The 13193-nt window shown below is 42.2% G+C and overlaps 1 protein-coding gene across 5 annotated transcripts in view; it reads right to left on the bottom strand.

Moving 5' to 3' along the window:
* UTRN (utrophin) overlaps positions 1 to 13193 on the bottom strand; it is a 503173-nt gene that overhangs the window by 380727 nt on the left and 109253 nt on the right. For all 5 annotated transcript variants that reach the window (XM_077350828.1, XM_077350839.1, XM_077350815.1 and 2 more), the window contains 4 exons: positions 11662 to 11843; positions 10640 to 10790; positions 8480 to 8599; positions 7296 to 7397 (listed from right to left, as the gene is read on the bottom strand). In XM_077350828.1, the coding sequence (XP_077206943.1) occupies positions 7296 to 7397; positions 8480 to 8599; positions 10640 to 10790; positions 11662 to 11843 (555 nt within the window). The remainder of the gene's footprint in view (positions 1 to 7295; positions 7398 to 8479; positions 8600 to 10639; positions 10791 to 11661; positions 11844 to 13193) is intronic.

Below are 13193 nucleotides of genomic sequence, written 5' to 3' on the forward strand. Positions count from 1 at the left end.
CTCCACCAGGCATTTGGTTGAGGTCAACCCGAACCATCACTTCCAATTGGCCCTCAGCCACCCCCCCCCCACTACAACCGCCACTAATCTGCCTGGGTCCCAGTAAGAGTTGAGCAGAAGCTCCTTTGCAGTTCTATCATATTATTATTGCTGTTATCATGTTGGGGTTATTGTTGTTGTAGTGTTATTGCTGTTGTCACATGTGTTACCTCATGTTATCTGTATCTGTTCCCTGTAAACCGCCTTGCGCCTTCAGGGGAGGATGGTATGTAAATGTAAATGTAAATAATGCAAATGCAAATGCAAATGTAAATAAATAAACAAATTAGGACTCTTCATGAGCTGAGTACTTCTATCCATTTCTTCCCCACTAATAAATGTAAATATAATGAGCAAAATATTTGCCAGTTTTGACTTGCAAGTCCTTATAAATAGTGTGACAGCTAAAACTATAGAAACAATCTGATGCGGGGTGGGGGCATGCACATGTGAAGCTAACTTAAAGGGAACAGACCACTGGACTATATTGAATAGACCATTGTCAGACTGGTAACAGCTCTCCAGTCATAGGCAGAGGTCTTTCGTATCACCTATTATCTATTTCTTCTAAATTATTGTTATTGTTGTTGGTGGTGTTATTTAGATTTATTTCCCGCCACTTCTGGGAACCAGCTCATGGCAGGGTACAAGTTGTCCACATTAAAAACCCCAATAAAACCCCCATTAAAACAATACACAGATGTAAAAAGATTATACAGCATGAAACCAAAAACAAGGCAGTGTAACGTGGCCTCCTATCCACCCAATAAGCTCGTAAGGTCTATCAGAGGAAGTGGGAAAAGGGGACTATATATGACACAAGGCATAGCCGCTGCCTAGCACTGTGAGGGCCCAATCAGATCTTCCTTGCCACCCCAGTCTCAACCATAAACCTGGTGGAAGAGCTCCGTCTTGCAGGACCTGTGGAACGTCGAAAGCTTCCGCAAGGCCCGTAGCTCTTCCAGGAGCTCATTCCACCAGGAGGGGTCCAGTGCCAAAAAGGCACTGGCCCTGGTCGTTCTTCTCTGGGGCTGGGAATGACCAACAAGTTGGTACCCACAGTGCACAAGGGTCTGCAGGGGGCATAGGGCGACAGGCAGTCCCTCAGGTATCTGGGCCCCAGACCACAAAGGGCCTTAAAGATCAAAACCTTGAACTGGATCTGGGCAACAACCAGCAACCAATGCAGCTGCCTCAGCACAGGCTGGATATGGGACCTCCAAGATGTTCCTGTGAGGACCCTTGCAGCCACATTCTGTACCAGCTGCAATTTCTGGATCAAGAACAAGGGCAGGCCCTGCATACAGCGAGGTGACCGTTGCATGGATCACCATGGCCAGGTGTTCAAAGGACAGGCAGGGCGCTAGTAGCCGTGCATAGTGAAGGTGGAAAAATGTCTGGCAAGCTATCCTCTTGACCTGTGCCTCCAGAGTTAGTTAGGCATCAATAGTCATCCCCAAATTCCTGGCCTGGGGCACGGTTGTAAGTTGTGTCCCTGCCTGGATGCGCAAGCAGGCTTCCTGACCCACCCTCCTATTTCTCAGCCACAGAACCTCCATCTTGAAGGGGTTGAGTTTCAGACTACTCTGCTCAAACAATCCAGCCATGGCTTCCAAACATCTGGCGAATGGTTCTGGGGGGAGTCCGGGCAGCCATCCATGAGGAAATAGAGCAGGGTATCATCAGCATATTGATGACAGCCCAGCCCAAAACTCCAAACCAGCTGGGCCAGCAAGCACATAAAGATGTTTCAAAGCATGAGGGAACCATGTCCTGAGGGTCCCCACAAGGGAGTCAGTATGAGCGCAACAACTCATCCCCCACAGCCATCCTCTGGGTCCAATTATGGAGAAAGGAGCATAGCCAACTGTGCCCCGTATCACCATCCTGGCAAGGCAGTGGGCCAGCACCTCATAGTCAGCCACATCAGATCTAATAGAACAAGCATGGCCAACCTGCCCAATCCAGTTGGCAACAGAGATCATCCATCAGGGTGACCAGCACTGTCTCCACCCCATGGCCAGGACAGAAACTAGACTATGGGTTGAGAACCAAAATTTAATCCAAGAATGCCAGGAGCTGGTTCACCACAGCCCTTTCAACTACCTGTCAGAATCACATGATTACTGTCATGATTTATGTTTGACCTGAGCGGCTCCATCTTGTATCTGTGTGTTCATGTCTCCTTTGCTGTGTAACCCTGACCTGCTTGTGTAGTGATTTAGTACTGTAACAATTATGCCAGACTGTGTTATCTCTGAGAATGGTAGCTGTGAAACACTCAAGGCTGAAGACGGGCCTGTTATCATCTTTGGACGGAGGCCCAGAATGGCACCTGCAGGAGGGGGCTTTCAGCCTCTGGGAAATTGTCTGGTTTGGGGCGGGAGATTGAACCTGTAAAAGGGGATGTATTTCAAGTATTGATCAGATTCGACTTTGGAAGTCTAGGTATCTGACCTGCTGTGAAATAAAGGCTTTCTATTAATCCAGAAGTATTGTTGCTAGTCTGTCAGCCTGACACTACCTTACCCAGGAACACCAAATGTGAAACCAGGCAATGGTTTCTTAAAGCGATGGCAAACCACTGCCCCCTTTAGCAGCTCAGGGAACTCCCCGGTAGACAGAGAAAGATAATAGCTGTGAGCTGACCTCCTATCCACTGGCCACCACCTTTGAGGAGCCAAGATGGCCAAGGATCCAGGGGGAAAGTGGTAGCCTTGACCGACCCCAGCAACTTGTCTACTTTAAATAAAGATAGTCGTCTAAACTGGACATACTAGAGACTGAATCTAGGACTTACCGTATGCGAAGCAGATCCACTGCCACTGAGTCATAGCCTCTCATAAATATCCCCAGGTCCCACTGTGATCATGCATCACAGTCCCTGGATATCAAACTATGTTTGAGAACAAGCAGCTTTGGGCCCTCAATTTAACCAACCCCTTAGCCATTCTAGTTGCCCTTCACTGAATATGTTCCAAATTGTCAATAACCTTCTTGAACTGCAGCACCCAGAACTGAACACAATATTCCAAATTATGTATAACCAGTGAGGATTAGAGTGGAATTATTTCTCTTGCTCTAGATTCAGTGCTCCTAGCAATGAAGCCTAATACTGCATTAGCTTTCTTAGCTGCCATCTGGCACTGTTGGCTCACATTCAATTTATAGTCCACCAGAATTCCTAAATTCCTTTCACATGTACCACTATCAAGCCAGGTATCCCCCACCTTATATTTCTGTATGACATTATTACCCAAAGGTAATACTTTATACTTCGCCCTATTAAAATTCATTTCGTTGGCCATGGCCCAATTTCTCAATCTATCCAGACAGATCTCCTTAAATAGTAATCCTTTCCGCTGAGGCATTAGCCACCTCACTCTGTAGCCTTAACCAACTCATAAATGGAAATGTTAAATTATATCAGTCTCTGCACAGAACCCTGAGGTACAGCACTGCTCACCCCCCTCCAAGATAAAGATGAACCAGTTCTATCAGTCAGCAAATCACAAATTCATTTGATTGTCACCTTCTCCACCCCAGTTTTTACTAACTTTCTCACAAGAATATCATGGGGAACCTTATTAAAGATCTCCATTCATTATGAGACTAAAGGGCTGCTTTGGGAAAGAGCAGGACACAAATATAATGAATAAAAGCCTGGTATACAATTATGACAAATCCCAATGTTCTATCACATGACCAAGATAAAGACCCTAGAACAGGCTTTATATTAGGGACATCCTGTATTCTTAATGGCTAGTGCTGCATTCAATGGAAATAGGGTTAAAACCAAGTGATTCTGAGCACACCCAGTTATTTTCTTCCATATGATTAAATGATTACCATTAATCTATTAGGAAAATTTAAAGCAAAACTTGAAGACACAGAGATGCAGTGAATAAAGATCTTCCCTCCAGTCCTAATGCTAGGCAGCCCAGCCCTCCTGACAGGCTCCTCCCAGGAATCAATGCAATATAAATATCTCCCTTCAAGATGATGATTCACTTCTGTGAAAGATTATGTCTATTAAGGTTATTTTCCTGTATTCCATTATCCCAGCCTATGAATCCTAAATATATTTACTTGTATGATTAATAAACCACATTTAATACTGTCAGTGCAGTGTCTGTTGACTATCTCCAGCATTTACTGTTGGTTAATACAGTCCTTTGAATATATTGTTGCTTGTATATTGTTGCTTATCTATGATTGATGATGTTCAGCTCCTCAGTGGTCTTAAAAGCACTAAAGAATCACATTTTTTTAAAAACAAGTTGGATGCTATCTATATGTAATACTGACTTATACTCAGGGAAAGCAGCAGGCGAATTGCTTATCTTTATCTCACCCATCATGCAGATAACCAGACTCTGGCAGTAAACAAGACAGAAAGGCTTATTCACTAATCTCATAGCACGGTGAACATATAAATAATTCTAAACACATTGTAATTATTGATCACCACCAGAAGATTCACATCTAGATACCAGAAAAATCACTTATATATTCCGGACAGTGAAAATTAATTCTTCATGTGAGAGTGATTTTTTTTCTTAGCAAAAAAATGACAGAGGCAGGAAATGTTTTTAACTATTCCAACTATAGACCATTAAACTATGAAAAGCCCTAAAGGTATTGCTGAGATCATGGGCAGCTGGCAGAGAAGATCCACAACACCTGTGCAAGCATACTGCTGCAGCCAATCCAAGGTTTGCCTTCTTTAACTCACTAGTCACGTGGTCCTTCTTCACATATAAGTAACAGAAGCAACTGCTATATGTCTCTCAGAAGGGGGGGGGATCACTTCTTCACCAATAAATAAGATAAAGAGAAGAGAAGAGTTGGGTCTTATATGCCACTTTTTCTCTACCCAAAGGAGTCTCAAAGCAGCTTACATTCGCCTTCCCTTTCCTCTCCCCACAACAGATACCCTGTGAGGTAGGTGAGGCTGCAAGAGCCCTGATATTACTGCTTGGTCAGAACAACTTTATCAGTGCCGTGGCGAGCCAAAGCTCACACAGCTGGCTGCATGTGGGAGAGCAGGGAATCAAACCCAGGTTGCCAGGTTAGAAGTCTATACTCCTAACCACTACACCAAACTGGCATTTATAATTCGCTCTTCTTGGTTGGCTCAAGGTGAGTCACAGCTTATTAAAACATACAATTCAATCTTGCATAATAAAAATATATAATTATAACTATTTTAAATGCCTCTTAAAGTGTCATTGGAGGTGATTAGGTAATGGTGGCAGATCAGTTTTTCTTGATTGGGGGGGATTCTTTTGCAGGGAGGCCAGCAATCTTTGATTTTAAATTCTTTGCCTCCACCATAGGCCTGGTGGATCAGCTATGTTTTGCAAACTATCTGGAACTGTTGAAGGTCCCAGAGGGTCCTGAGGTCCCCAAGAAGAGTGTTCCACCAAGACTGAGCCAGGGCTACAAAAGCCATGATCCTGGTCAAGCCCAGTATCACCTCTTTTGGGTCAGGGGTCTTGAGCAAATTCTGGTCTTTTTAATCTAAGTGCTCTTCAGGGGACATAGCAGAAGTCACCATTCCATATATACAAGGGTCCCAAACTGCTAAGTGCTTTGGATGTCAGAACCTTGAATTTATTAGGTCTCCAATCCGAGCCAGTGCAGCTGGGACAGCACTGGTGTAATGTGTGCTCTCCACGGAGTCCAGTAAGGACTCAAGCTGCTGTGTTCTAGACCAGTTGGAACTTCCAGATCAGCTTCAAAGGCAGCCAAACATACAACAAGGTACAGAACTCTAAGCTGGAGGTGACTATTGCATGGATCATAGTGTATAGGCTGGGTGTTGAAAGATATGGTGCAAGTGTGTCATGACTGGTGAAGATGGAAGATCACCTGGCAAGTGACATTTGTGACCTGGACCTCCAAGATCACACCTAGGTTCTTGATGGTGACCACAGGTGTCAGACAAGGTTCGGAGTTACATTGCATCTCTTCTGGCATGCTGACCCAGCACAAGGGCCTCCATCTTTGCTGGATTATCTTCAGCTTGCTCCTCTTGAGCCTCTAAACATCTGGCCAAGGACTTGGAGTGTGTGGATGGATGGCCTCCCATCAATAGAAATAGCTTGATATCATCAGTCTGCTGATGATAACCCAGGCCAAAATCATGGACCCATTAGGCAAGGGAGCACATGTAGATATTAAACAGCATCGGGGAGAGACTAGCTCCCTGGACTCCACACACAAGGGCTTACCGCTGGGATATTCTCTCCCCTAGTGCCACCTTTTGTCCTTGACTTTGGAAGAAAGAGTGTACACATTTTAAGGCTATGCCTTGGATCCCCATGTTGGTTAGGTATTGGACCAATAGCCCATGATCAACAGTGTCAAATGCCACTGTCAGGTCTAACAACAAAAGCAATGCTGACCCACCTAGATCCAACTGTTTCTGGATATTATTTGTGAGGGTCATAAGAGCTGTCTCCACCATGGTGGAAGCCTGATTGGAAAGAGTCACAGGCCAATGTCTCCTTCAGGAAGCTTTGTGGCTGGTCTACAACCACCTGCTCAATCACCTTCCCCAGAAACAGCAAATGTGAAACTGGGTGGTAGCTGGCAGGGTCAAAGTGATGGAGCCCTATTTTTTTCAAAAGTGGCATAACCACAGCCTCCTTTAACCTCTCTGGGAAAGTCCCCAAATCCAAGGATAACTTGATAATCTCCTGGAGAGGGGCCTGGATCTCCCCACCACTGTTTTTTACCAGTCATGAGGGAGACGTGGTTGACCAAACACCTGGCAAAGCCCTCTTCACATCCTTGAGAATGGAACAACAGTAATTTAGTAGAAGTCTCATGAACAAACTTATTAAGGCAAAATGGTTATTTCTAAATAATTATTTATGTAATGCCAGCTTAAATCTGACTCTATTTAAAATTAGATTTATTAATAGAACATCCTATACTGTTATTTCAGCCTAAATCTACAGAAATCAATTGGCTTAGTCTGAAGAAGCACTATTAAAAAAATAGAGGTCACAGGCGTCGAAATGAATTCCTTGCAATACAGGTCTAGCTATATTTGTTTTGTCAAAAAACAATCCCATAAAGTTTAGGAAGCTCTTTCGTCACCTTTTTCTTGTATTGCTTGCTTAATGTAAATACTATAGGGGTCAAATCCCCCAAAGACAGCCACCTTAAACTTTAGGAGAAAAGCCAGGTATAATTATAAATGGAATGAAACAAGTTATACATCAAATCAAGTAAATAAATCTAACCTGTTCTTCCAAGAGTCCCTGCCACAAGATATTAATCTCTTGGAGTTTCAGCCATCGCTCCTCAGTCCAACGACAAACTGCTGTCCAGCGTTCACCAAGTTTCTGGAAATAACAAAACAGACCATGTTTTTCCCCCTTGGAAACAGATGAAAAACTAAAATTAAAATAAACAGAAGAATAGCTATTTCAGGGTTGTATTTATCTTTTAAAAATATGTTTAGTTTTTTTTACCTCTGGTAAAATTTCCAAAATAGTATACAGTATTTACTCAAAAGGAACATGACCCCAAATGAAACCTTCCCTCTACCACCATAAAAAGTTATAGTTTTCATATTGCTTGACATAACAGTAATTCATATACAACTGTGAGACAACCCCTTCTTTTTCTTATGGCAAAAACCTAGTCTTACCTAAAGATAGAATCTGATTTGAATGGACTCCAAAAACAAAGCAGGGTATCCACTTCCTGAGATAGTTTTATTAGACTTAATGCCATTCCTAAGGACTTCCAATTAGCAGTTTGAAAAAATTAGAGTCCAAGATTTTATTCAGCCAGAGATCGTCCAGTATTTTCTTGATTACTTCTCTGAGCCCTAAAAGGTGCACTTCAGGGTTCAGAGACTTGATCCAAATACTTGGAGAACCACATATGCATGCCTACTTTAGAATTCTTTTCTGGAATCTCTAGAGGTACTAGGGGAGATGGCTAAAAGGGAAAGCAAAGGTCAGACAATTCCCTTTCTTTTGCATTTTGCATTTCGACAGTTTACATGTACCCAGGAGCAGACCGGAATCGAACCCAAAATGGGACAGAATCAGAATCAGTTATTTTTTTTCCCATATCTGAAAAGAAAATCCTTAATTCATGCACTGGCTGCACCAGTTCACCTACTCAGTGCATTACATACTACAGAATCAACATAGTTAAAAAATATTCTTCTCTGTTCACATCAATAATCTGCCTGAATCCGACATTTTCACCTGAAGTGAAAAACAGGGCCAAAATATCACATGAGGAAACAAAAGATCCAATCTTTCAGCAGTCCTCTAAAAAAGGTTAAAACAGGCTACAATTTGAGAGCAATAGTGTTATAGCCACAATACAGTAGTCACACATATTCAAGAACTTCAACAGGAGTATCAACAACAACAACACAGCAACTGGAATATAAAATCCCACCAACCTGCAGTTGCTCCTCCAGTTGAGCTGTGGCACTCTCACCACTGTTTTCATCTACGATGACCACCATGTGGGTCAATGAGTTTACTTTAACCTGCTCTGCTTCGAGATCATTTTGTAGACTCTGAAAGTATTGAAAGGAACATTTTATTTCTGCCAGCTATATGAAAATATAAGGGCTTGGTTCCGGCAGAGATTTCCACAGAACAAAAGGGATTTCCATGAATGGAGTGGATTTCCCTGGCTCTTTCCCCCACACTGTGTGTATAAAACATGACATCAAGTCACAGCTGATTTATGGTGACCCTGTAGGATTTTCAAGGCAAGTACAGCCCCAAAATACTGTTCCTGGGTAAAATAATACCCTAAAGAGCAACACTAGAAGAAAATTGAAAGGCTGAAGTGGGAATGGTGAAGCCTGCAAAAAAAACACAGAACTCCCATTCCATTAGAAAACACCACGCTGGATCCAAGCCGTCGCTTGAAAGCACCAAAATAGCTTGGTCATCAATGCCTTGCATGCTCTTGTTTTCAGACTTGCCACTAGAGGGCACCTGAATAAGTGATTATTATCTTTGCAAGCATTTCATGATGGATAAACAAATGGAAAGTCAAATTTATACATGCTACAAGCAATTTGCAATTTGACTTTAGTCACAATAGAGAAGAAAAGAAGAATGAAAACTGAAGGGCAATTAAAATGTTAAAGATCTTTTGAAAGCTGATAGTTTATTATTATTATTTATTCGATTTGTGGCACAGGGTGGTAAGGCAGCAGAAATGCTGTCTGAAGCTGTCTGCCCATGAGGCTGGGAGTTCGATCCCAGCAACCGGCTTAAGGTTGACCCAGCCTTCCATCCTTCCGAGGTCAGTAAAATGAGTACCCAGCTTGCTGGGGGGTAAACTGTAATGACTGGGGAAGGCACTGGCAAACCACCCCGTATTGAGTCTGCCACGAAAACGCTGGAGGGTGTCACCCCAAGGGTCAGACATAACCCGGTGCTTGCACAGGGGATACCTTGACCTTTTTATGACCACCGCTCTCGAAAACCAGTTCGCAGCGGTTCACAATATTTCAATACAAATACATTTAAAACCATTAAAATACCCCATTAAAAACCCCATAAACAGTGACTCCATCACAATGATGGCAATTGAATAAAACTATTCCCACATAGGTCCACTGGATGGGCAGAAGGGAGCAGATGGATAATTGAGCATAGGGTGGAACAATCTGGGGAACTAGGCCAGTCTAATACTGCCCTCCCCCCCCCCCAGGGAGAGGGGCCCGATCTTAGCCTCCAGGCCACCACCCGGCCTCAGACAAACGCATGGCGGAAGAGCTCTATTTTGCAGGCCCTGGGGAAATCAGAGAGCTCCGACAGGGCCTACAGCTCTTCAGGGAGCTTATTCCACCAGGTAGGGGCCAGGATCGAAAAGGCCCTGGCCCTTGTCGAGGCCAGGCGTGCCTCCCAGGGTCCTGGGATCACCAGCAGCTTCTTACCCGCAGAACAAAGTGCCCTGCGGGGGGCATAAGGAGGTAGGCGGTCCCTCATGTATGCAGGACCCAGGCCATGTATAGCCTTGAAAACCTTGAACCTGACCCAGAAACAAACTGGCAACCAGTGCAGCTGCTTCAGCAGAGGCTGAACACGGGACCTCCATGCAGCGTTGACAAGCCTAATCGTTTTTATTCTCCTCTAGTCATTGGTCAGAGCAAAGACGAGTAATCTTGGAAGATCTTTGCAACCCGGAGCCACACTCATTGCCCCATTCACTCACCAGGAAAGAAACTACTTCTATGTACAAATATTGCTCCTAGCATTAATTTAACATTAATCACAGGTCATTAATGTCTAGTAATGACTTCTTTATATTCTGAAGGTTTGTTTAAGACAACTAGCCTAGAATCATAACCACTACTGAATCTGGAGCACAATCCTGATATTTAAAAAAAAGGAAGCTAACTGCCCCTAACCAGTGTCGCCCTTCGACCCCAAAGCACACAGCAGGTCTGCTTGTCATATAAAAAGACTCAAATCTTAACCAAAAAAAGAAGCAAGTTTCCACAGTAGCAACTCCACTGGTAAGGCAACCAGAAAACTTGTGCCACGACTGAGTAAACTTTTTTCCTATTATATTTATTAAACAAAGAGGAAAATACTTTATGTTCATCCATCTGCTGTTGAAATGACTCCAAATCGTCAGCCAAGCACTGAGATTCCATCTTATGAATGCGTTCTTCTGTAACAGTCAGCCAGTTAGAAAGCTGCTGCAGTTGTTTCTTCTGTAATTCCATCAAAACATCATGGAGGCTGTTCATTTATTTAAGAAACAAAGACAGAGTTATCACATCAGTACCGGCATAAAGATAAGAGTACCTTATCTTAATAAAAATAAATACAATACTATGTTTAGATAGCATTACAATCCAGATTTATTTGAGCATAACATACATGCCCATAAAGCTATTTTGCTTCTGTTGAACAGAATAATTTAAAATGAAAATTGCTACAGTTAAAAGTTCCTTTCAGAGGATATCAGGATGTATTTATACTTGCCATCAGATTTGGGGGGGAAATTGTTTAAGATAAAGTCTGTTAATAACTTGGAAACTTCACCTCTGCGTTTTTCAGTACCATATAGCTTGGTTCAGTCTGCTAAGACACCTGCCTGTATTTGTGCAGGTTACTATTGTTCTTTTCTCATTAAGGACCACTGTGGTCTGGAGTATGTGTGCCAATCCATGAATCAATATACAGAAAATGCTGAATTTATTCTAAATCTCTGATTGTGTCACCAGTGTTCACAGACACGCCCCAACATTTTATTCCAGTTTATCTACTCCTCACATCAGATTCCAGCTCAACAGATTTAGCAGGTTAGCATGCCACAGAATCGATTGCCGCGTGTGTACACACACACATACACACATATGTTGTGGAGAAAGGTGGTGGAAAAGTTTAGATATATAAATCAGTTTAAACACACACATTTGTATGACAGTTCCTTGAACTCCTAACAGTACTTAACTACTTTTTTTTTTGCCAAGTCAATTTAAATGGGCCTCAGAGAAGAGTAATTTAGTGCTGTACCATATAATTTCTGAAGTCCACTCAGCCCAGAGTGAAAAATAAACAACATACATTACATTAGATCTGGAAAACTGGTCTGGATATCACTCACTGAGATTGCCGATCCATACTTTCGACCCTAAGAGCCTCCCATCGAGAGTTGAGCAAAGTCATTTGCTCTTGGATTTCACTTTCCTCCTCTTCTGACAGATTGCCTTGGGCTATCAACTGATTACCAGCCTGCAGAACACTACCCACACTGCTCTGATGTGCAGTCAACTCCATCATAAAACCCTGGGAAAGACACCAAAAAAATCAGATTATCATATTTCGTGACCTTATATTTATGAACTCAGATCTATGAATATGTGAACATTTTTATCAACAAGTAACATTTAAACTAAACCACTGAAAAATAACCTAATTCCTATTTCCCTTCTCCCAGAGAAGTTCACAAAAGCACAAAGGCCAGAGTCAAAATAATAGCACAATTAGATGGCTTGGTTTGTTGATTGACCACCCCAAATGCTGAAAAAATTGCTTGTGAAGTTTTCAGAAATAGTTTGTGAAGTGGCAGACAGTTTTGCTATTCAAAGTCTAAAATCTTACTAGCTTTTTTTATGGTAGCTCTCTGGATCCTTTCCAGTGTTTCAACACTTTAAAGGACCATGAGCCAGTTTATGAGTTATGTCCACAACAAAAACCAGGTAAAAGCTACATTAGCCATCTTTCAAAGCTGCTGGCATAACCTCAAGATCACTCTCATGGAGTAGCCATAGAACTAAGGAAGATATCACCTAAAAGAGATATGGCAGAAAAAGGACTGTCAGTTGGAAATGTCATCTGTATTAGATCATATTGGTTAGAAATACTTTTTTTGGCTTTTGGACTTTACTGGGATAGCTATGCAAACTTATTTAATTTATGTTGTTTATACTTCTTTTTCACTAAGACTCAAGGAGTGCAAATCAATGAAAACAAGAAGGGGCTTCTAACAATCAATGTAACAGAATTAAGACTGTACAAAGCTGGTTGCCACATGGATGCTTTGGGTGATCCTGCATTGGGCAGAGGGTTAAACTAGATGGCCTGTATGGCCCCTTCCAACTCTAAGATTCTAAGTATTAACATATGTTATTCAGAAATTACATAACAGGATAATATATACAGCAACAGATAGTATGTCCTATACATAGTAATATAGTCCCTTTCTTTTTATTAAAGCATGCTCCTGTACTATTCTGTTATACTATAATCCCATTACCTTTGTAAATATGCTCTCCTGAAGAATTCAGTTTTATGTAGCTTTTTAAAGAAATATATATGTTCTCAGAATATGTCATTTTGCACATGCAGAAACTTCCTTTCCAAATTCAAGTTTGGAAACTTCAGTTTCCAAATTCAAGGGTAAGTGCAAGCATATTTCTTGGTGTACCTCTCTCTCCCCCACCCCCTCTCTGTATTTGTAATCTTAAAACCATGACAGAGGTACATAGATGAAAACAGAAGTATTACTGAAAATAACCAAATATCCAAAAGCCTACTCTACAACCATCTCACAAGGTATAATGTCATCACATCTATATACTATTATAAACCTGTGGCCCCTGATACTTAATTCTGAGGCTCAGGGCCACACATATT

This window comes from Paroedura picta, chromosome 1 (assembly GCF_049243985.1).
Source record: "Paroedura picta isolate Pp20150507F chromosome 1, Ppicta_v3.0, whole genome shotgun sequence".
NCBI classification, from domain to species: Eukaryota; Metazoa; Chordata; class Lepidosauria; order Squamata; family Gekkonidae; genus Paroedura; species Paroedura picta.